The 24,782-nt window shown below is 43.6% G+C and overlaps 1 protein-coding gene across 14 annotated transcripts in view; it reads right to left on the bottom strand.

Moving 5' to 3' along the window:
* LOC102908820 (protein-tyrosine sulfotransferase 1) overlaps positions 1-24,782 on the bottom strand; it is a 71,314-nt gene that overhangs the window by 35,287 nt on the left and 11,245 nt on the right. For 9 of the 14 annotated variants that reach the window (XM_076561215.1, XM_076561209.1, XM_042267927.2 and 6 more), the window contains one exon: positions 5,831-6,776. In XM_076561215.1, coding sequence (XP_076417330.1) covers positions 5,831-6,675 — 845 coding nt within the window. In that variant the 5' untranslated portion in view covers positions 6,676-6,776. Of the gene's footprint in view, positions 1-5,830; positions 6,777-13,094; positions 15,081-24,782 lie in introns of those variants that run through there. The other 5 variants (XM_076561217.1, XM_076561213.1, XM_076561211.1 and 2 more) reach the window with 3 other exon arrangements.

Genomic DNA, 24,782 nt, shown 5'->3' with positions numbered 1-24,782 from the left:
TTGGTTTTGGTTTTTCGACACAGCCTTTCACTGTGTAGCTTTGGAGCCTGTCCTGGATCTCCCTCACAGACCAGGCTGGCCTCGAACTCACAGAGATCCACCTGCCTCTGCCTCCCAAGTGCTGGGACTACAGGTGTATGCCACCACCGCCCAGCTATAAAGAGACTTTTAAACTGGCTTTCCAAGGCATTACCACAAAACAAAACCAGTACCAATAATCCAGGCTGTCTATTCAGTCCAGCTGATCTGAAAAGCAGAGCTGGGGTAAATAAACACCACAAATATCAACCTTCCCACTGAAATTTTGACACTTTATGAATAAGTACTCCCCAAGATGTTTTTTAGCAGATTTGTATTTTACGTGTTGCCTGCTTGTATGTCTGTGCACCCTAGGCATGCAGTGCCTGCTGCAGCCAGAAGAGTGACGGATTCTGTAACCAGAGTGATAGGGTTTATCAGAGGCTTGGAGTGCTGAGAACCAAACCCAGGTCCTCTGCAAGAGCAACAAGTGCTCTTACCTGATGAGCCATCTCTCCAGCCCCTAGATGTTTTGAGCTTTTGACTAATTTCTAGATTTCCAAAAAACTTGATTCTTACAGGTTTGGTTATTTTCCTGTGGGTTGTGTCTGCACGTGAGGTGTGTATTGCTCTTACAGAAGAAGAAGAAAATCCCACAGCTCTCTCTTTCCTGCACCTTTTTTTTTTTTTTGATGTCACCCTAAAACAGCAAAGTATTTTATTTTTAATTACTACTTGCTTATCTGGCGTGTGTGTGTGTGTGTCTCTGTGTGTGTGTGTGCCCGTGTGTGTGTGTGTTGCACATAGGAAGATCAGAGGACAACTTGTAAGGAGTCACTTTTCTTCAACCAGTTGGGCTCCGGGATTAGACTCACACTCAGGTCATCAGTCTTGAAGGCAAGACTGACTTTATCCACTGAGTCATCTCACCTGCCCAGGAAAACATTTTCATAAGTTATTATTATTTTGAAATAATAATTTTTATGTTTTTAGAGGTGATCATGAAGTGAGGACTATGGAGGTGAGAGGACTGGGAAGAACTGGTTCTCTCCTTCCACCATATGGGTACGGAAAGCCCTCTTATCTGCTGAGCTAACTCACTGATTCCCAGAAAACATTTTGAGATTGAATCATTTCTAGTTTATGCATACAAATGTTTTGCCTGTGTGTATGTATATGCACTGTGCGTGTGCCTGATATGCACAGAGGCCAGAAGAGGGCTTTGGATCTCCCTGGAATTGGAATTACATACTGTTGTCAACCATCATGGGAGTGCTGGGAATTGACCCTGAGCTCTCTGCACGAGCAGCTAGTACTCTTAACTCATGAGCCACGTCTCCAGCCTCATTACGATCTTGTTTTGAAGATTTATGGATATTTAGTTATTTTATTGTATTGTGTACCTGAGTATGTATATGTGTGCCTGCACCACATGTGTGCAGTTGTCAGTGGAGGGCGAAGAGGGCATCAGAGCCCCTGAAACTAGGAATCACTCAATGTGAGTGCTGGGAACTGAACTTGGGTTCCCTGCAGGAGCAGCAAGTATTCTTTAACCACTGAACCATCACTTCAGTCCCCAGCAAAACATTTAAAACCATCTGAAGGTGCCTCTTTCCTCAATTCCTATTAAATCAATGTATCAAGCACTTAACATGAATTTACAATGTTGTGTAGCTAAGAGAAAACAATACCAAGAAAAGTTTGTCCTCAAATAATGTGATAAAAGATACAGGATTTCAAAGGAAACTGCAGTAACTGTGACATGCAGTCCAGCTATGATTAACACAGCATCCAAGTTGGCTGAGATGCAATTGTTTAGAGAAAAAATAGCCTTAGGTTTTCTTCAGCCTCTACACATCAGGAATGCATACTGAAAAGTAACATGATTGTGTTACAGAGACAGGGCAGAAAATTGAGCACTCAGAACAGGAAAGTCACCACCACAGAAAACAGAACGTATTAACACATGACAGGAAGAAGAGACGGGATTGGTGGCACATGCCTAAATCCCAACAGTCCAGAAATACAAGTAGGAGGGTCAGAAATTCAAAACCATCCTCAACTATTGGGAGGGCTATTCTTGGTTGTCAACCTGACTACATCTGGAGCAAACTGCAATCCAGAAATGGAGGCAACCTGTGAGAGATCGTTTGCTTGGTTTGAAATGGGTAAATCCACCTCAAGTCTGGACCTCTGAGACAGGAAGACACACGCCTTTGATCCAGGTCTTGAGGTGGGAAGACTCGACTTTAATCTGGGCCCTACCTTCTGTTGAAACCTATATAAGGACATAGACGGAAACTGTTGCTCTCTGCCTGCTTGCCCTTGCCTTGTTAGCACATCCATTCCTTCATTCTCATTGGTGCCTACTTCTTTGGGAGTCCAGCATACACCGAAGACCAGCTGAGATGTTCAGTCTTGTGGACTGAGCAACTATTGGATTCTTGGACTATCCATTCACAGCCAGTCATTGTTGGATTAGATGGACTGTAGCCTGTATTTAAGTCATTCCAATAAATCATACACATACACAAATACTTAAATATATGTTTATATATATTCATTCTATATGTTCTGTTACTCTACAAAACCCTGACTGATACAACTATATAAGGAGTTCAAGGCCAATCTGGGCTACATAATACATGTTCCACCATGAAGGTTGGGTCAGTGGGCACTAAAAAAAAAAAGGGCAGTGGTGGCCCACGTCTTTAATCCCAGCACTCGGGAGGCAGAGCCAGGCAGATCTCTGTGAGTTCGAGGCCAGCCTGGTCTACAAAAAGGAGCAAAGCTACACAGAAAAACCCTGTCTCAAAAAACCCAAAAAAAAAAAAAAAAAAAAAAGAAGAAGAATCCTAAGTAAGCAAGATTCTTGATAAACAGGGAAGAGAAGAGATGCACGGGGCATTTTTTGGCTGGGCAGTGGTGGCGCACACCTTTAATCCCAGCACTTGGGAGGCAGAGGCAGGCGGATCTTTGTGAGTTTAAGGCTAGCCTGATCTACAGAGCAAGATCCAGGAAAGGCGCAAAGCTACACAGAGAAATCCTGTCTCGAAACCCCCCCACCCCTCCACCCCCCACCCCCCAAAAAAAAGAAGCAGAAAGTCCAAAGAAAGAAGAGTGGCTGTAACTTTCAGGACAGAGACAAAATTGAACACAGGGATTTTTGAGCTGTGATAAGGGAAAAAAAAAAAAAAAAACATCCAAATCAATCAATAGGGAATTGTGTCCAGCCCTTATATGGAAAGAGAACAGGGCCTGATTCTACCATCCAGGTGGGAAAACGGCCCAGCAGACAGTACTCAGGAAGGCCTTACTCATACAAAGCATAAAGTAAGCAGTTCTTTGACTCACCAAACAAATCATAGACACAAAATTCTAAACATTCAAACTGGCCAAGTAATTTAAATGAACTCCAGAACAAAACTCAATATTTTTAGAATATTTATAGAATATTTTAGAGTATTTATAGAAAGTACAAAAATATCCAAGACCCAAAATAGTAATATTCACAATGTCTGCCACACAAGCAGCAGAAAAACATAATGAATAATGAGGAAAATAATCAAACAAAACTGAAATAAATTTAGAATTATGAACCACATTTAAAAGCTAGTTCCATAGATTTTCATTAAATAGTTATCCAAGCAACAACATGGACATTAAAAAAAAAAAAATACCTCAAACAAAATTGTGATAGGTTTTTTTGGGGGGGTTGCTTTGTTTTGTTTGAAACAGGATCTAACTGAACAGTGTCAACTGGCTGTCCTGAAACTCACTATGTAGATAGGCTGGCCCCTAACTCATAGAGATCCATCTGCCTCTGGCTCCTGAGCTCTCAGATTCAAGGTATATGCCACCATGCCCATCATCAAATCAAAATTTGAAAGATTAGGTATTATGTATTGGTTTTTGTTAAAGTGGGATTAATTAGTAGAGGAATATGTTGCAATAGATAAGATGAATGAGGGCTGGGAGTCGTCAAGGTGCTTTAAGAGGGCCTGCTGCTCTTGTGAAGGACCTAAGTTTGGCTAACAGAACCCATGGTGGGCAGTTCACAACCCCGTTACTCCAATCCAATCGGATATCCTCTACTAGTCTCTACTGGCAATGTACTCATGTTGTACACAAACATAACAATTCTTTTTTTGTTTTTTAAGATTAGTGAGCTTCCAGAATGAAACAGTAAGATCACCGGTAACACACCCACACAACCAGACACACCCACACAGCCATACCCACCTCTACTCCCACATGCACCACACACGCCCACAGTGAGGGGTGCAGGAGGGAGACAGGGAGGGAAGGAAGGAGGGAGTAAGAGGGAGAAAGGGAAGGAGGGAGGGAAGAAAGAGGCAGGGATGGCGCACGCCTTTAATCCCAGCACTCGGGAGGAAGAGGCAGGATGGTCTCTGTGACTTCGAGGCCAGCCTGGGCTACCGAGTGAGTTCCAGGACAGGCACCAAAACTACACAGAGAAACCCTGTCTCGAAAAACTACAATAAATTAACACACACACACACACACACACACACACACACACACACACACACACACAGAAAGACAGAGCACAGAGTTTGGGGTTTGTCTAGCTGGTTTTTGGTCTTGCTCTGGTCCAGTTTTTCCTCACTATGCTCCCTTCCTACATTTTGGAGCTATAATGTATGTCCTGTGCTACTGTGTGCTGGAGGTATGTGATCTGCTTTTTTATTTCAATTTTATAAGGGAATATATATGGATAAAAGTGACATTAAGTATAACCAATTCACTCTCCCAAATTTAACTGCAACTTCCATTTGCATAGCCTCCCTGTAAGAATAAAACTCACCGATCAGGTTATCAGGCTCAGGACAGCTAGTTCAGGAGAAAGAAAGCAGACACTGACATTTCATTAAATGCTAAAATCACTGTTGTATGCATGTTGAATCTACAAGCTTCTTATATGAACTAGGTGCCCAGAATCTGGAGACTCTCTAGCCTTCTGTAAAAACACGATGTTGGGAAAATACAAGAGCCCACCCAGGGCAAGCTCTGGATCCTAACTCTGGCCTTACTCTTTCTGTGGCTTACCAATCTCTTTCCTGTAGGGTTTTCTAAACTCAGCTTAGTGATGTGAGTCAGGAAAGGGCTTGACCAGCACACAAGAAACCCTGGGTTCTATCCCCAGCACTGCAAGAACACCGGAAGTTCAAAGTCATCCTCAGCTAACAAGTGAGTTTGAAGCTAGCCTGAAAGGGGGGGGGGGAGGAGGAAAGAAGGAAGGAAAGAGAGACAGAAGGAAAGAGGGACAAGAAAAAAAAATCTAAATGCTTTCAATTCACTAAAGCTTACACAGGAGGTAGATGTACTTACTGATACAAGCTACAAAAAAAGCCAATTAATCTTATTTGCAGAACTACCTAGGAATCAGAAGCCACTGAACGTGAATGATGGGCACTGAAGCCTGAGGTCAGTGAAAAAGCTTTTCACTGCATGTAGCTTAGGTTTGGACTGATCAAACAGACACAAATCACTAGATATGATCAAAATGGAAGGACAGAAAATAAACTGGTAGCAAATGAACCAAAGAAACCTCAACAATGAAAAACAAACACAAACATACACTTGTGTACATCTTTTCTTTCTTGAGACAGGGTCTCTCTGTGGCCCTGACTGGTTTGCAACACTTCCTAGACCTGGCTGGCCTCAAACTCACAGAAGCTTGCCTCTGCCTCTCGAGTACTGGCCTGAGCCAATGTAAGTGGCATGCTTCCGTACCTTTATCTGTTGAATACAGGGTTAAAAAAGAAGTAGAAACATTGCATTTACTCACTTTGACAGAGACACTCCCCCAGCTTTCCCGATCATTTCTTCATGGTGCAAAACTGAACGGTTCCACGGAATATGGAGGAACTTTAAGAGCGTTCTCATCCACCGCTCAGGGTGTAAGACAAGCTGTTCATAGTGAACCAACATGCACTTTTTATAACCAACTTCCATACACTGGTTGTACATGGTTTCTATGGCCCGATTCCACTTGGTCAAACAGTCCCTGTAGCTGTTCAGGTCAAATCCAGCTATGGTAACTCTTCGAGAAATCATTGAATGTACTGATGCCCGGCCATCTCGGACCATCAGGAGAAATTTGGCATTGGGAAATAACCTAGCAAGGTAAGTCAAGGATTTCAGGGCAAAAGGATCTTTGTTACATAAATAAGGTGCTGGCTCCCCATGTTTAACAATGACCTCCAGAAGGAAGGCTTGCATGGCAGAATCCAGCACTTCATCAGTGACACCAGCCTCATCCAGGCGGATCTTCTCTTTACTGGACCTGGACCACATCTGCTTCAGGGCAAGGATTCGAGGGATGACCCTGGTTTCCTCTCCACAGCGGATGTCAGGATGTGCATCCAGCATAGCCCTCATGAGCGTGGTTCCACTCCGAGGCACACCTCCGATAAATATTAAAGGCATATCTTTGTGATAGGTGAGTGTTTTGTTGGATTTGATATCCAGGCCAGTTCCCACAGTTGTCTTGGGGTTCTCCAGTCTAGCTGGCTGGCTACGTTCCTCTATTCGGTGATGACACTCCATGGCATGCTGGCCAAGGTAAAACACTGTCACAGAACTAATCACCAGACACGCCAAAAGTAAGTTCTGCTTCAGCTTTCCCACCATCTTGATGTGGTTATCTTCTTATTAAACATATAATTTGCTCAAAATGATTGTCAAGAAATGTTCAGGCCATGGAGATTCTACTTCAGAAAGATGGTCAGCATCTGGTAAGAAAAAAAAAAAAAGATTACCATCCCATTATGATGTTTACAAGCCAGTCATCAACATTTTAGACAGAAAGCAGCAGAAGCAATCTGGATGCTTTACTATCCTAAGAACATAAGATCCACACATGTGGGCACAAACGAGGCGGTGAAGCACTGTGGGGCAGGCCTACAACCTGGCTACTCAGGAGGATAAGGTAAGCAGACTGCGTTAAGGCCAGCCTACAGCACAGAGTACATTCCAGGCCAGTGTGGACAACTTCACAAGATCTTGTCTCAAAAGAAAAGGATGCTGGGAATACAGCTTAATGGCAGAGTGCTTGCCTAGCATGAAGACCCAGGTCCAACCTCTAGAAGAGAGCTCCACCCCCTCCAACAAACAAATGCTTATAATCAGAAACAGCTTTTTTTGATTTCACAGATCTGAAGCTGTGCACCTGGCTCACAATAGAAAAACTAAAACTATTTTTAGCAGCAAATTTAGCAAATATTTAATTCATTCCAACACATATTAAATGTTGGGAGTCCAATCTAATATTGATCACTTGTATTCAAATTGTTTCACACACACACACACACACACACACACACACACACACACACACACAAATACCACTATCACTAGCTCCACATTCTATTATAAAGACAAATTACCTAACTAGGAGTCCAGAGTGCCTAACTGTCCTAGGGATTTCAATTTGTAGTCTCATAATCACTAAGCCAGTTCCTTAAAATCAATCTTTTCGCGGTTCCATCCTCCCAACCCCTGGTGTGTGTGTGTGTGTGTGTGTGTGTGTGTGTGTGTGTGTGTGTGTGTGTGTGTGTGTGTGTGCTCCTAAACATACCCTACTGGCTCTATTTCCCAGCAGGATGCTAATTAAAACAGAGAAATGATTGGATATACTCGAGAAAAAAATTTATTCTAAGGGGCTGGGGAGATGGCTCAACACTTGCTGCTCTTTCAGAGGACCTGGGTCCAATTCCCAGCACCCACATGGTAGCTAATATTCATCTGTACCTTCAGTTTCAGGGGGTCTGATGCCCTCTCCTCCAGCTTCCATAAGTGCCAGGCACACATGTGATACATATACACACACATAGACAAACACCCACACACATAAAATAAAAACGTCAAGAAGTCTTAGGAGGAGGAGGAAAATAGGAGAAGGAGGAGGAGGAGGAGGAGGAGGAGGAGGAGGAGGAGGAGGAGGAGGAGGAGGAGGAGATATTCTGAGAGTCAAGACTTCCAGCTCTGGCCCAGTGACAATGCAGTCAATTCCCCACCCCAACCAATTATAAAGCCTGATTAACAATTGGGCCTTTCAGTGCTCTGGAAATCAAAGGAATGAACAACTTAAGAACATTTACAACTAAACACTGTACAAGATGGTCAGAACAAGCGAGAGTCTGTAACTCCACCATCTCCCAACTCAGGAGGTACCAAGGGCAGCAGGGCAGCGTAAACAGTTAGCACTGGCAGCTTTTGCTCGAAAGTGGATGGGAGCTTGCTAATTTGAGGTGGTGAACAAGACACATGCCCATGTGCACTGTCAAGGTGAACAAGAAGGTGAGCAACTCTAGCAGGCTGAGGCTGCAGGACTAGCTGGGCAACTCAGGCACCAAAGAGTCGGGAAAGGAGAAGTCTGGATGGCTCAGATTTATAATCCCAATACTCAGAAATTGGAGGCAGGTAGAATGCTGGGAGTTTGGTGCTAGCCTGGGCTATATACTGACCTACATACAGGTCAGGCTGGACTAGTGTGATACCTTGTCTGAATAATTAAAGAAGGAGAAGGGAAAGGGGAAAAGGGGGAATGCGAAAGGGAAAGGAAGGGAATGCAAAGGAAACAAGTAAATGTCCAAACAGCCTGAACTTGACAGCTCCCCTGCTCAAGCTCAGATCTCCTGGTGGAAAAGCTCAAAGGCTCAGTTGTCTAATCCAAGCACTATTCAAGCACCAGCTGACTTCTGGGCACTGAGCTAGGCAGACAGAGGCAACTCCTAGAAACCATGCTGGAAAAACAATTACAAGAGCACAGATACTTTACACAAATAGGGGTGGGGTATGTCTAAGCCGTTCATAATAGTGTGTGTATGTGTGTGTGTGTGTGTGTGTATGTGTGTGTGCGTGTGCGTGTGCGTGTGCGTGTGCGTGTGTGTGTGTGTGTATTTTTTTCTGAAACAGGGTTTCTCTGGATAACAGCCCTTGCTCTCCTGGAACTCCCTCTATAGACCAGGCTGGCCTCACACTCACAGAGAACCTCCTGCCTCTGCCTCTCCAGTGCTGGGATTAAAGGTGTGTGCTATCACTACAGAGCAGTATATATATATAATAACTTCCATTTAACTATCTAAAAAGTAACGATCACACACACATATACAGCATACCCATATGGGCAAGCTCGCAGAGAGAGAACAGACTGCAGAATCAAGACTTTAACTGCCATCTGCAACGTGGGACTTTCCACAGCAGATGGGAACTATCTGCCTCGACTGCTGTCACAGCTGCACAACTCTATGATCTAAGGAAATCACTGAATTATACTCTAACAATGGGTGACCATCATGACACACAAATCACACCTCAACACAGCCGTGTTCTAAACATGAATACACAACTAAAATTGAATTAATAGTCTCAGTGAGCTATGCCAACCGAGATCTGGTTTTTGTTTATTCATATGTTAATTCATTTGATGTCGCTGAGTACATACTATTCTGTCAGGCATTGCACAGAACTTCAATCAAGAATCCTGAAGAATCGGTTGAGATTAAAAGATTGGCTTAATAAAAAAGACTACAAATAAAAAGCATTAATTAAGATAATTGGTAGCAATACAGCACTAAAGAATCTTAATACAAAATGGTATCCATTGTATGGAAGACTCACTTAAGATGTTATCCCAGAGTTCAATTTCAAGGGAGCTTATGGGAAGAAAAGCAATGGCAAGAAGACCAAGAAACAGAAACCAGTAAGATCCAACCCTAGAACAGTCACACTCTGGTTTTCTTGTTTGTTTTTTGTTTGTTTGTTTCCTGAGACAGGGTTTCCCTGTGTAGTTTTGGAGCCTCTCCTGGAACTCACTCTGTAGCCCAGGCTGGACTCGAACTCACAGAGATCCGCCTGGCTCTGCCTCCCGAGTGCAGGGATTAAAGGCGTGCCCCACCACTTCCCAGAGAAGTCACACTCTGGTTGGTGAAATTAGAACTGTATTATAAGGAGGAGAGGGACCAAATGACAACAGGCCCAAGGAAGACATAGCATGACACTTTTAAGCATGCAGGAAATAATTCAGGAGGACATCAGATAAAAAGAATATAAGAGGGGGCTGGAGAGATGGCTCAGTAGTTAAGAGCACTGGTTGCTCTTCCAGAGGACCCCTGCCGATTCCCAGCACCCACATAGCAGCTCACAACTGTCTATAACTCAACAGACACACAGGTCAAACATCAACACACATTAAAACTAAACAAAACAACAAAACAAAACCCAGAAAAACCCAAGAACCAAAGGGCCAAATAACCAGTTGACACCAGATGTCTCGACTCAATGCTTGTCCGTGTGTGTGTGTGTGTGTGTGTGTGTGTGTGTGTGTGTGTGTGTGTGCCTGTAGGTAGAGGTAAGAGGTCAACTTTGGGTGTCATCCTCAGAAACACTACCCACCTCTTGAGACAGGGATTTCCACTGGCCTGGGATTCACCATTGTGTCATACTGGCAGGCCAGTGAGCCCTGTCTCTACCTTTCCAGCACTGGGATTACAGGCGTGCACCACCACACTCAGAGTTTTTCACACGGGTTCTGGGGGTCTAATTCACATCCTCCTGTTTGCTAGGCTAGTGCATTACTAAAGCCATCCCTCATACCAGTCTTTCCTTCAAAGTGGCACTTGGGCTAAGACTTGAAGACTGCGTAGGAGTGAGGAGTGTGAGGTGAAGGGCACGCCAAGCCCCAGGGCCATGTTGAGAAGGCACTGGAAAGCTGTCAGGAGGAAAAGGCCAGTGTAGTTACAAGGCGGGGAGCAAGAGGGCAAATGAAGAAGAGAGGAAACCAGGAGGGGCTGGACTACAAACCTCACAGTACAAGGAAGAGATGTGAAATTGTACAACAGAATTCAATGTGACCGATTCTAAGCAAGGAGTCACTCCATCAAACTTAGCGTAATAAAACCTCACTCTAGCCACAACAACCTCGACAAAGAATAAAGCTGAAGGACTCACACTTGGAAGTTTCAGAACGACAAAGCTATTAGAATGACACCAACCTAAAATGACTAACAGAAAGACGAGCTGTCCAGAGCAATGAGTTTATTTGGAAATAGCAAGAGGCTGTGATCCAGGATTCATGTGCCATGACAAGGAGTTCAAGGGGAACCTTTTAAAGATGGAGGGCTGAGGAGATATTTCAATGAGCAAAATGCTTGCCTTGAAAGCACTAGCACCACTTTTCTACCCTCAGAATCCATGTTAAGATAGGTGTGTGTGTGAACAGGTAAAAGCATCTATTGTGCAAGCCTGAAAACCTGAGTTCAATTCCTAAAACTCACAGTAGAAGCAGAGAACTGAATTCCAATATTTTTTTACCTCCATATACACTTGTTTATATTTGCACATGTGCACACATGAGCACATGCACACATAAATTTAAAAAGCAAGGCACATGCACAGAGCATGTATGTGCAATCTCAGCAAAGGGAGAGGCAGGCAGGACTCTGGCCACCTGTCTAACTGCTTGGCTAAGAAAAAGTGGATGGCACCAGAAGAACAACACTGGAATTAGTCACTTGGCCTCTCAACACATGTGCGCCCACATGTGCACTGGACAGACAAAAACTGGGGGAGTGTTTGCGTGAATGCACGAATCCCTGGGATTCATCTCCAGTACCACATAAACCCAGCATGGTGGCACATGCCTGAGATCTCTCCACTTAGGAGGTGGAGGTAGGAAAACCAGCCTTGCCTACATGAAAGCATTTCAAACAAACAAAAAGGTCACAGAACTGTGTAGAAAAAAGGTCAGTTTTACTATATGTAAGTTTTAGTTCTTCTTCTTCTTCTTCTTCTTCTTCTTCTTCTTCTTCTTCTTCTTCTTCTTCTTCTTCTTCTTCTTCTTCTTCTTCTTCGTCTTCTTCTTCGTCTTCGTCTTTCCTTTTAGTTTTTGAAGACAGGGTTTCTTTTTTTTTTTAGTTTTTTCGAGACAGGGTTTCTCTGTGTAGCTTTGCGCCTTTCCTGGAGCTCACTTGGTAGCCCAGGCTGGCAAGACAGGGTTTCTTTTAATGAAATCCTGGGATTTAAGTCATGCATCACTACATCACCACTGCCTGGCTTGGTTCTTTTTTAAAGATTATATTTATATTAATTTTGTGTATGACTCTGTGTGTGTCTGTCTGTCTGTGTGTGTGTGTGTGTGTGTGTGTGTGTATGTGTGTGTGTGTGTGTGTACAGCTTGCACATGAGTGCAGGTGCTGGAGGAGTCTAGATGAGGGTGTTGGATCCTCTGGATCTAGAGTTACAGGAAGCTGTGAGAGCTGCCTGACCTGGGTGTCAGAGCAGAATGCAAGTGATGCAAGAGCATAACCTCTGAGGCATCTCTCAAGCTGCTTTTTCTTTTCAATGAAGGGAAATTTGAGGGAAAACACAACGCTTTTCATGGAAAACAAGAAGGTGGATTTAAAGTCAGGAGGCCATGGCCCTAAATTTTCCAATCACTACATAATGTTTCTGATCAAACAGTACATAGTGGCATGAGTCCGGTAGCAATGAACGAAGTGAATGATAAATTTCACTGATACTGACAGAGAAATGATCCTGGGGGAAAAAGCTGTCATGTCTATTTTACAAACTAATGAAATTTTCAAAATAAACGAAACAGAGCAGAGCTGATTTTAGGGGCTTTACTAATGGTTGCTTGATCTTTGGATTGTCACAGGAGCGGCTTTCTAACACGCTCCATTTGTTTTAGGTTTGTATAAGCATACTACAGGAGAGCAGAGAAGTAAAACTAGCCAGAATTATTCTGAACGAGCAAGGCTTTTTGATAAAAACCTACACTTCACATGTTCAATTACATTTAACGTGCTAACTTTTGACAACTGTCAGGATACAATAGGTGACAGGTGACTCAACGTCTTTCAAAATTACCTTGGAAGTCAGCAAGGTGAAAGTCAACTGCAGCCACGTGGGGGTGAGGCTCAGTGGTAGTGATTGTGCAGCTTGCATGAGGATTCTCTCCCCATGAGGGGGAAAACCCCACCCAGTTGTAAAACAAAAACAAATGACTAGTTACCCCACTAAAATAAAAAATAAAAAGTATATCTTACCAAAATTTAACAAGGTGAGCCGCTCATGGTATCACATGCCTTTAATCGCAGCATTGAGGCAGAGACAAATGGATCTCTGTGAGATCGAGGCCAGCCTGGTCTACAGAGAAAGTTCAGGACAGCCAGGGCTACAGAGAGAAACCCTGTCTCAAAAAATCAAAAAGAAAAAAAAAATTAACAACATGGTCATGTCTACTATCCCAGTACTGGGAAGGCTGAGGTAAGAAGATGAGGAATAAAAAGACATACTTAGCTTCAAGGCCATCCTTAGCTACAAATGGAATTGGGGCCATCCTGAGCTAGAGACTCTAGCTCAGAAAAGAAAAGGTTAACATAGCTAATATCTGCAGTATCTTCTACCATTACCAGTTTTCTACTAAAACATCTCAACTCCCATTCTGAGCATACTGACGAGTGCTAACAGTTTCTCCAACATACTCAGATACAGATCTTTCTGATCCTACAAGTGACTTCTGTATACCTACCAGGCCATCAACCCATCACCCACTGGATACCCCTAATTCAGTTAGGACAGAAGGATCCCTTGGGCATGTTGTCCAGACAAAAACACCAAAAAAATCCAAGAAGGGGTCTTTGGCTTCTGTACATTTTCACTAACTTATGAAGCTTGACTTCCTCTTTCTCAAACTGGAAGATCACAGGTCCATACTGCAACCCTGCTACAAGGGGCCTCAGCGTCACCCCACTTCACAGATGAACAATCCGAGGCTCAGGCAGTAGATTCTCCTCAGCAGTTCTCCAGAGCCAACCAAATCTTCAAATGTCCTTTTGCATTTCATCTTACACATTGCATTTACTCCAAAAGATGTTCAATCCCTACAGCCCAAAGCCTTTGTCTACACCTCACCTCCACCACAGCAGGTGGAGCAGAGAGCCAGCTCACACTGTCTAAGGCATCTCCAGCAAGCTTCCAAAAGAGCCCATTTGGCAGTACCTTTCTCTAGATAAGAGAAAGGGTCAAGCCTGGGGTCCCTACACCTTGATGTTCTTCCTTCCAAAGCCTTGGCTAATAGCCCTTTACGAAAACACACAGCTGGGGATATGATTCAAGGGGTAAAGCCCTTGCCAGGAAAGGGTGGGAATCAGTCTAGATCCCTAGAGTCCACAAAAAAGGGGGCCAGGCATGGTAGCTACCTGTGATCTTCCCACTTGGGAAACAGAGACAGGGGTTCCCTAGGGCAAGCTGGCCAGTTAAGACTGGTTCATTCAGTAAGGTCATGGTTCAGTGAGAGACCTTGCCTCAATAAAGTACAGAGAAACTGAGGAAGACATCATTGAGATTAGGCCTACACACACACACATACACACACAAAAACAAACAAACAAACAAACAAACAAACAAAAAACCTGACATGGCAGGAACTGGAGAGATGCCTCAGTGGTTAAGTCTTGTATAATATTAAAGGACCAGACTTAATAATAAACTTCCCAGGGACTCAGAAGAGAAACGACGAACAACAGAACTATTTTCGGGAAATGAATCTAAGTACACTAAGCTCTTTGTCCGTCTACTTTATTCCTCTGGGATAAAATCCTATCTACACAGCTTCAGTTCTTACTCAAGCCTAGTTCCTTTCTGTTAATTCTCTCTACATTTATCTGCTGTCCCCTCTAATTCTCTAATAATCTTAATTCTCTTATCTTAGTCCTGCCCCATCTAGGTTCTCATTCATCTAGTTCCTTCCCATCTTAGCTCCTCTCTCATCTTGTTCTTCCCCATCTGGCTCTTCCTCATCTTCCATCTCGTTCCTCTCGTTCCTCTCTTAGCCCTTCAATCTAGTTCTTCCCATCTAGTCCATTCCTCTCCACTTCTTACCCATCTAGTTCTTCTGTTTTCTTTTTTCCTCTCTCCTTCCTCCTCTCAGTCTCCTTATTCTCTCAGTTCTCTCTAAGTCTCTCAGGATTCCAGTTATAAACCCAAGTAACAACAATCCTCTCACAGAGCAAGGTCACAGGCTTAAATTCTTACGGTGTCATAAAGGCAGATGAGAATTTTCCTCAGGCAGTGACCACCAGGCTTTCTTTTACAACCAAAAAGGGGAGTGTAAAGGAGGAGGTCAATAGAGAGCAAATGCTTGGTTAGTATATCAAGAAGGGAATTTATGTGCTCAATCTACATTCCCAGAATTGGTTAGGTAAGAAATTAGGAGTCTATTAGTAAGGCTGTAAGGAAGGAGGGTCTCACCCTAAATTGCACAAGAAATAAAGCTATCCTCCTGACCTAGGAGACAGGTGTTGTTTCATTTGGCCTTTTTTTTTTTTTTTTTTTTCTTGATAGGTATTTTAGATAAATATACTGTTAGGAGTTCTTGGAAGCATGCACAGCATTCCAAGAAAATCACTGTAGGAACCAGCTAATATATATACAAAAGCTAAAACATCACCAAGACTTCTTAAACCAGGGCTTGACCTTTGGAGAAGTCCTTGACTTTTCCAAGTAGTAGCTTTTGTGATAGTAGCTGAATTCCATTACATTTTCCTGTGGTTTGCAGCAGTTAAGAGTCCATACTGTTTTTCCCTAGGACCTGAGTTTGATTCCCAGAAACCACATCAGGCAGCTTCCAACTGCCTGTAACCCCAGCTCCAGGGGAATCTTACACCTCTGACCTTTGTGGGCAGTGCACCCATGTCCATACACCCCCATACACATAATAAAATAATAAAAATAAATCTTTTTAAAAAGACATGATGGAAGTAGGAGGGCTTGCTGGGAAGGTGAGAGAAGGAACTAAGAGAGGATAATGGGAGGGTATGATGAAAGATTTTATATATATATATATATATATATATATATATATATATATATATATATAGTGTGAGAGAGAGAGAGAGAGAGAGAGAGAGAGAGGCGAAGTCAATCAAAAAAAAAAAAAAAGCACAGTAAAGGCTGACCTGACCACTTCCTTTACACATCCTAACACTCCATACATGCAAGTGTATATGGACATCTGTGTGACAAGAGAGAGAGGCCTCTTGCAGGACCTTAAATGCTTCATCGTGTCTTTTCAAACAGAACCAGAAAAGAACCCTAGGATGCTTCGTTTCAGTTTTAGTCAAGAGAAAGAACAGAAACTCTGTCAAAACACAACGTAAAACACTATTAATAGAACTGCTCCCTGCAGCATGTGCTGTCTCTGCAGCCCAAATGACACTGACTGCTTACAAAGACCAGAAAGCTTCTAGACTCAGTGTCACAATTTCTCTTTCCCTGTCTTCTTCCTCTTTCATTGTTTATGTAGTGTTGGAGACCAAATAAAAGGCTTCACATGCTAGGCAAGCATTTACACTCACTCCCCAAAATCTTTGCAAAATTTCCAAAGTCCTTCTGCTAATTAAAAACAGCACTGAGCTGGAGAGAGAGATGGCTCAGAGGTAAAGAGCACTGGCTGCTCTTCCAGAGAAACCAGGTTGGATTCCCAGCACCCATATGGTGGCTCACAGCTGTCTGTAACTCCAGTCTCAGGGAACCCACCCCCCCTCTTCTGGCGTCCAGGGGCACTGCATGCATGTGGTGCACAGACACATAAGCAGACAAAACACCCAAACTCATAGAATAAACATTAAACACAGCACTGCCAGATGTGGTGGTGCACACCTTTAACCACAGCACTCAGGAGGCCAAGGCAGGTGTATCTCTCCGGATTTGAGGCCCTATAGCAAGCTCCAGGCCAGCCAAGGCTATAGGATGAGAGCCTACCTCAAACAAACAAGCAAGCAAAATGAACTCAAATAAATAAACGGAAAAATAAAACCAGTAATGATTAGCCAGCAAGGTGACTTCCTGAGTAAAGGTGCTTGCTGCCATTCTGATGTCCTGACTTCAAGCCCCCAAACTCACATCAAAATAAGAGAGAACCAACTCCTACAAGTTAAGTTGTCCTCTCACCTCCACAATCTCGCTATGGCCCAAGCCCACCCACCTCTCCTATACACATACACACAATAAAAAAGTGAAATTCAAATGCCACACTGTGCAACTTGAGGGAGATGGCTGGTGTCAAGTGTCTCCACTGACCCATCTTGCTGACCCTGCTTGGATTCTGTGGTTGTTTTGCTGATTGGGGGTGGGGGCAATGTGTGACAGCTCAGCAGTTAAGAACAATGACTACTCTTCAAGTCCCAGAACACGGCATCTCATAACCGTCTATAACTACAGTTCCAGGGGAACTGACCCCGTCTTCTGGCTTCAGTGGGCACCAGGCACTCATGCAATACACAGACATACATGTAGGCAAAACACTCATATGTAGAACATAAAAATAAATAAATCTCCCATCTTCAACACAACTCCTAAACCTAAGGCTCAAGGATTAAGTGTAGAAGAGGGGGCAGAAACACTGTAAGACCAGAGGAACAAAAAGCTGCTGTGAGATTCCCTCTCCTAGAAATGCAAGAGAAGCTCCACCCATGAAATTGCACCAACAGGAGCCTAACCATGCTGTGAACAAGGACGACACCAACAGATTCGCTAATGTGGAAGGAGGCATGCTCAGGAGGCCTCAAGCCTAGACAAAGAACTCCAAGGATGGATGGACCTGACTGGAAGCAGCAGACTTCAATAGGCCCTATGGTCAGGAGCAGAGAGCTGGCCAGGCATTAACAACTGCCCCTAACATCCAGGATACACTTGGGGGCCCGGGAGCACAAGCTAAACACTCAATCACTTTTGAAAGTTCAAGTTAAATTAACTAATGTTTGGGAGTTGTGTTAAGAACATTGGAGAGGCTGGGCTGTGGTAGCACACGCCTTTAATCTCAGCACTTGGGAGGCAGAGGCAGGAGGTCTCTGAGTCAAGGCCATCCTGGTCTACAGAGTTCCAGGAGAGCCAGAGCCACACAGAGAAACTCTCTCTTGGAAAAACAAAAACAAGCAAACAGACAGAAGAACACTGAGGGCAGGTGGGTGGAGGAGGGCATCTAACAGGAGACCAGTGAGCTGGCTTGCTGAAACTCAGCAAGGATCTGAGGGCTCAATAGAACAATCCATTTTAGAACACATATGACATTTGTCAAAAGAAGCTAGAATGGGGCAGCCAATTGGTTCAGTGAAGTGGGTAAAGGTGCTTACCACCCAGTGGTGCAAGCTTATGCCTTACTATCAACTCTGTGAATTCTAGATTGAATGGAGACAAGGAAAAGGAGACAAGAAGAGGGCACCAAGATAGTTAACAGCCAGTTGGTTACCAGAGATGGGGGAACTGAGCTTGGTCTGAATAAGACTTACTCTTCGTCACTTGGCATTAGATAAAGCACTGAGTCATAGTCAAAACGAGAGCAATGATAAACTCTTTCACAGTAATCAGAGAGGAAATTATGAAAGGACGGAACAGGGAGCAGAGGAAATGGAGCAAACTTGCTGGGTTCTCCTTTTTAAAGAGCAGCTTCCAGGGCGCCCACTCGGACTGGTCCTTGTGTGCCTTTACCTCCCAAGCAGGACTGGTGCCATGGAACCTGCCCTCAGGACTACTCACACCAGCTCCAGCTTGTCAACAACTGCCTGTGCTCGCCTCCGGTGTTGTTCTCCTTTTCCTTTATACATCCCTCAGGGACATCTTCTCGGGGTGCTCTTTTTCCATCCTCCAGCCCCAAATCAACCACTTCCCCTTCTGCAACCTCAAACTACTGGGTGAAAACATCTTGTGTCCACTCAAACAGACCACTGCATGTGGTTAGGTTACTCTAGTAGACTGCAATCTTTGTAAAAACACATCATCATCCAGTATTATATGTGAAAAATGGGTAAAGAGATAAAGCAGTGAAGGGTCATTTCCTAAATGTTCTTGAAATACCTATAAAGTCATCTGAGACAAATGAAGCAAATATTCAAGAAAATAATCAAAAAGTAAAACAATGAACTACAAGTAAACAGAAACAAAGTAATTTGAAAGCGATGAAAAGGTTTTGCAATTATAAACATTATCCTCAAAGGGTTTTTATTATTTTTATTTTATGTGTAGGGGCGTGTCTGTGTACCACTTATGGCTTGGTCCCCAGGAAGGCTAGAAGAGAATGTTGGATCATCTTTGACCAGGTTTACAGACAGCTGTGAGCCACCATGCAGGTGCTGGGAATTGAACCCAGGTCCTTTGGAAGAGCAGCCAGTGCTCTTAACAGCTGAGCCATCTTTCTAGCCCTACTTGTTGGTAGTTCACTATCATCTTCTTCTTTTTGAGACAAGGGTTCTCTGTGTAACAGCCCTGGCTATCCTCAAACTCACCCTGTAGACCATGCTGGTCTCGAACTCAGAAATCCCCTGCGCCTCTGCCTTATGACTGCTGGGATTAAAAGCATGCTCAATCACCATCTGGCCTACTTCTTTTTTTTTTTTTTTCCAACAGAGTAACTACAAAATTTACAGCAGGACCAGCAAGATGGCTCCGTGGGTAAAGACACTTTGCACCAAGCCCGTCAACCTGAATTCAATCCCACAGAAGGAGAGAAGCCACTCCCTCAAGCTGTCCTCTGATTTCTGTACATTTGCACTGTGGCATGTGTGCACACACAGAATGAAATATAAACACCAATTATCCCCAGCCTCGTGCCTGAGCTTTAACTCTCTCCACTCAGTTCCTTCACTATTCCAATGTGCAAATACACTCAACATTCCCTGCTTAAAACCTTGGAGTGGGCAGTTTTCTCGGAAAACAACCTCTCACTGAATTGTAAGGAAAACTCTTTGGGATCCAGCCCCAGCCTGCACTGCCTTGGTCTCTAACTCCTCTCACCTCCAGCACTGGTCTCCCCTTCTCTCTCACCCAACGCTGCCTGTCTGCATCAACCTGAAGCATCTCCAAGTTGCTTGTGCAAGGCACCATGTCTATGTATAACCCCGACTCATCCTTTCAATTCAATGCCTTCTTTAGTGTCATGTACTAACATCGATTACACCACTCCGTTATATTACATGGTTAATTTGTCTGCTTTTCCAATAAACTGTGAGCTCCTTGAAAGTAGGTCTTTGTTATTTTCATTTTATTTATTTATTTATTTATTTATTTATTTATTTATTTATTTAGGTTTTTCGAGACAGGGTTTCTCTGTGTAGCTTTGCACCTTTTCCTGGAACTCACTTGGTAGCCCAGGCTGGCCTCGAACTTACAGAGATCCTCCTGCCTCTGCCTCCCAAGTGCTGGGATTAAAGGCATGCGCCACCACTGCCCGGCTCTTTGTTATTTTTAAATATGAATGTGTGTGCACATAAGTTCAGTGTCCACAGAGCTAGGAGAGCGACTGGAGATCCCCTAGACCTGGAGTTATGGGTGACTGTGAGCCACCTGACATGAGCACTGGGACTGAACTTAGATCCTCTGTGCTCTTAACCACTGGGCCATCTCTCCGGCCCCTAACTAATGCACTCTTCATCTATTAGTCTGTTACATTTGCCTGTGTCAACTCCCACGCCCACTGATGTATAAAACAATCTTACCTTTATTGTGATCACTTATGTTTAATACAAGAAATAACAAGGTGGGCTGTGCATATAACTCAGCCATTAAAGCACCTGCCATGTAGCATCAGAACCTAGGTCAAGTTCATGCACTGTGGCACTGGAGGGGAGCACCAGAGTAAAAGAACATTTCTAAAAATAATTTTAGATGTGAAGAAACTGAGGCTCAGAAGGATGGTTTTCTTTATGCATCTACTTGGTAAACTGTTGGCCAAGCCAGGAGCCAGCTACGTCTGTCTTGGTATTCTCTAGTGCTTCCCAGACACTAGGGATGACATGAGCAAAAAGCCATGTGTACGTTGTAAGAGAAATGAATTTCAGATTTTTGACATTATAAGCCTTTCATGAGCAAACAGTTCCCTTTTTCTCTGGAGGAACCATCTCAAATATACTTAGAATGACGGAGGAAAGCCTCAACCACGCATACACTCTACTTTCACAGGTGAGAAGCACACATTTCCCACAGCTTTGGCCTCTCCACAGATTGCACCTGGATGAGCTTAAGGACGGAGAACTAGGTCTGGTCTTGAGGTAGCAGATCTGTATGGAGGCCAGAAAGTGCACATACAAGTAGCTCTGCCTTTCCTGTGTTTTGTTTTGTTAAGATTTTGTTGTTGTAAGGAGCCAAAACTATACAATGGAACAAAGAAAGTATCTTCAACAAATGGTGCTGGCATAACTGGATGTCAATATGTAAAAGATTACAAATAGATCCATATCTGTCACCATGCACAAAACTCAAATCCAAGTGGATCAAAGACCTAAACATAAATCCAGTTACACTAAACTTAATAGAAAAGAAGATAGGAAGCACTCTTGAACGCATTGGCACTGGAGACCATTTCCTAAATAAAACACCGACAGCACAGACCCTGAGCACAACCATTAATAAATGGGACCTCTCAAAACTGAGAAGCTTTTGCAGGGCAAAAGACACAGTCAATAAGACAAAAAGACAGCCAACAGATTGGGAAAAGATCTTCACCAACCCCACATCTGACAGAGGATTGATCTCCACAATATATAAAGAACTCAAGAAACTAGACATCAAAGCACTGAACAGTCCAATTAAAAAATGGGCTAAAGAGCTAAACAGAGAATTCACAAAACAAGAACTACAAATGGCTGAAAGACATTTAAAGAAATGCTCAACATCCTTAATCATCAGAGAAATGTAAATCAAAACGACTCTGAGATACCACCTTACACCTGTTAGAATGGCTAAGATCAAAAACACCAATGACAACCAATGTTGGAGAGGATGTGGAGCAAAGGGAACACTCCTCCACTGTTGGTGGGAATGTAAACTTGTACAACCACTATGGAAATCAGTATGGCGGTTTCTCAGAAAATTAGGAATCGAACTACCTCAAGACCCAGCCATCCCACTCTTGGGCATATACCCAAAGAATGCTGATACATACCATAAAGATACATGCTCAGCTATGTTCATAGCAGCACTATTTGTAATAGCCAGAACGTGGAAACAACCTAGATGCCCATCAACGGAAGAATGGATGAAAAAAATGTGGTACATATACACAATGGAGTACTACTCAGCAGAGAAAAACAATGAAAGCATGAAATTTGCAGGCAAATGGATGGAACTAGAAAAAATCATCCTGAGTGAGGTAACCCAAACCCAGAAAGACAGTTATGGTATATACTCACTCATTGGTGGATTCTAGATATAAAATGAACAATCAGACCACAACCCATAGAACCATAGTGGCTATATATATAGCATGGAGGTCCCTAGGACGACTGTGGCATATAATAAATTTCAGTTTTACTCAATTATTGAAAAAAAATAGCCAAATGAATGGAAACACATGAACTATGAACCAAAGACTGAGGGGCTCCCAGCTGGATCAGGCCCTCTGAATAGGTGAGACAGTTGATTGGCTTGATCAGTTTGGGAGGCATCTAGGCAGTGGGACCAAGTCCTGTGCTCATTCCATGAGTTGGCTGTTTGAAACCAGGAACTTATGCAGGGACACTTGGCTTAGTCTGGGAGGAAGGGACTGGACCTCCCTGGACTGAGTCTACCAAGTTGATCACAGTCCTCGGGGGAGGACTTGTCCTGGAGGAGGTGGGAATGGAGGGTGGGCTGGGGGTAAGGGGAGGGCGTGGGAGGGGGGAGAATAGGGGAACCCATGGCTGATATGTAGAACTGAATGGTATTGTAAAATAAAAAATATATATCACAAAAAAAAAAAAGATTTTGTTGTTGTTGTTGTTGTTGTTCTTGTTTGTAAATTTTTGTTTGTTTTGTTTTGTTTTTGAGACAGGTTCTTACGATGTAACCTTGGCTGACCTAGATAGAACTCACTATATAGACCTACCTGGCCTTGATCTCACAGAGATCCAGCTGCCTCAGCCTTCTGAGAGCTGAGAGTAGAGGAGTGCACCACCACTGCCCAGCTAGGATTTTCTATACAAATGCATGTGCCTACATGAGTTTATGTATACCTGGTATGCACAAGCGCTTTCAGAAGCCAGAAGAGAACATCAAATCCTTAAATGTGAAGTCACAGGCAGTTTGTGACCTGCCTGGTATGAGTGCTAGGAACCAAACTCGGGTCCTCTGCAAGAGCAGTGTGACGGCCCCCAAAGGCCCCCAAAGGCTCATATAGTTGAAGGCTTTAGTCACCAGGGAGTGGCACTATTTGAAAGGATTAAAAGGATTAGGAGATGCAGCCTTGTTTGGGAATGGGCTTTAAGGTTTCAAAAACCCCTGTTGAGCCCAGAACCTCTCTCTCTGCCTAAAGATCATGATGTAGCTCTCAGCTACTGCTCCATCATCTGCTTGCATGCCACCATGCTTCCTGCCATGACCATAACGGATCAAACCTCCGAAACTGTAAGCAAGCCCCCAGTCAACGCCTTCTTTTATAAGAGCTTGCTCATGGTGTCTCTTCACAGCAATAGAACAGTGATTAAGACAAGCAGCACATGCACATTGAGCCATCTCTCCAGCCCTATTTGTTATTATAATGAGTATAATTTTTCCTTTGTAAAAAAGATTTCTTGGTTGTGTGTGTGTGTGTGTGTGTGTGTATGTGTGCGTGCGCACGCGCGCGCGCGCGCAGAGAAGTCTAAGGAAGAGTTAGGTCGATGGGCTGGGGAAGGGCAGGACAGAGGAAATGGCACTAGAAGAAAGGGTCCCTAACAGCCCCACTCTGGTGTGGAAGGACAATGCAGAGGAGGGCAAGAACACATATTGAGGGACTATTAAAGTTAACTCTCAGGGAACAGAAATAACGGCACAAAACGGAAACAGAAAAATAGATCTGTAGTATTTCAGAGTTGTCAGAGGCTTAAACAAATGTGCTAAAACACAGTGCTGGAGAGATGGTTCAGCAGTTAAGAGTACTCGCTGCTTTTCCAGAGGTCCTGAGTTCAATTCCCAGCACCTACATGGCAGCTCACAGTCTGATGCCCTCTCCTGGTCTGCAGGCATATATGCAGACATAACACCTATATACATTAATTTTTAAAAAAAAGACACATAATATGGGTTGGAAAGATGGCTCAGAGGTTAAGAGCACTGGCTGCTCTTCCAGAGGTCCTGAGTTCAATTCCCAGCAATCACATGGTGGCTCACAACCAATCTGTAATGAGATCTGGTGTCCTCTTCTGGCCTGCAGGCATACACGCTGGCAGAACAGTATATACATCAATATTTAAAAAATAAATAAACCATAGTGCAAGAGCCCCTTGTCCTCCATAAACAGAAGGAGAGGCAGGAGGAAGCACTCCTAGGATGGTCGAACAGGGACTGCCGAAGTCTGCTCTTCATGAAAGTATAGAACACTGACAGAATGGTCAAGACCAACTTTCTCAGAACTCTAAATATTCACCAAAAGCTTACAAAAATCCAAGGAATGTTTATACAAGAAAAAAGCCCGACTCTCAGCAAGCAGTGAGCACTATAGCACTATAACTTGCCTTACTCCCTTTTCCTCAGCTCTGAAGAACCTTGAAAACCAACAGCCTCATAAACATCTTATGAACACCAGGAGCCACTGACTGGAACAGAACAGAACCGCAGCTCCCAACAAAACAGTGCCCTCAGAGCTGTTGCTACTTACCCTGTCAGGCGGCTCACTGACAAAGCTCCATTCTTAGGACTTCTCTTGGTTTGAATGGAATCATCTCCCTTCATACAAATGGTCATATCCCAAAGCATTTGTTAAAAATATTCAAAGACAACTACTT

The sequence above is a fragment of the Peromyscus maniculatus genome, chromosome 23, assembly GCF_049852395.1.
Source record: "Peromyscus maniculatus bairdii isolate BWxNUB_F1_BW_parent chromosome 23, HU_Pman_BW_mat_3.1, whole genome shotgun sequence".
Lineage (NCBI taxonomy): Eukaryota > Metazoa > Chordata > Mammalia > Rodentia > Cricetidae > Peromyscus > Peromyscus maniculatus.
Note: the sequence above shows the minus strand (reverse complement) of the source record. Positions and strands in the feature narration are given on the sequence as shown.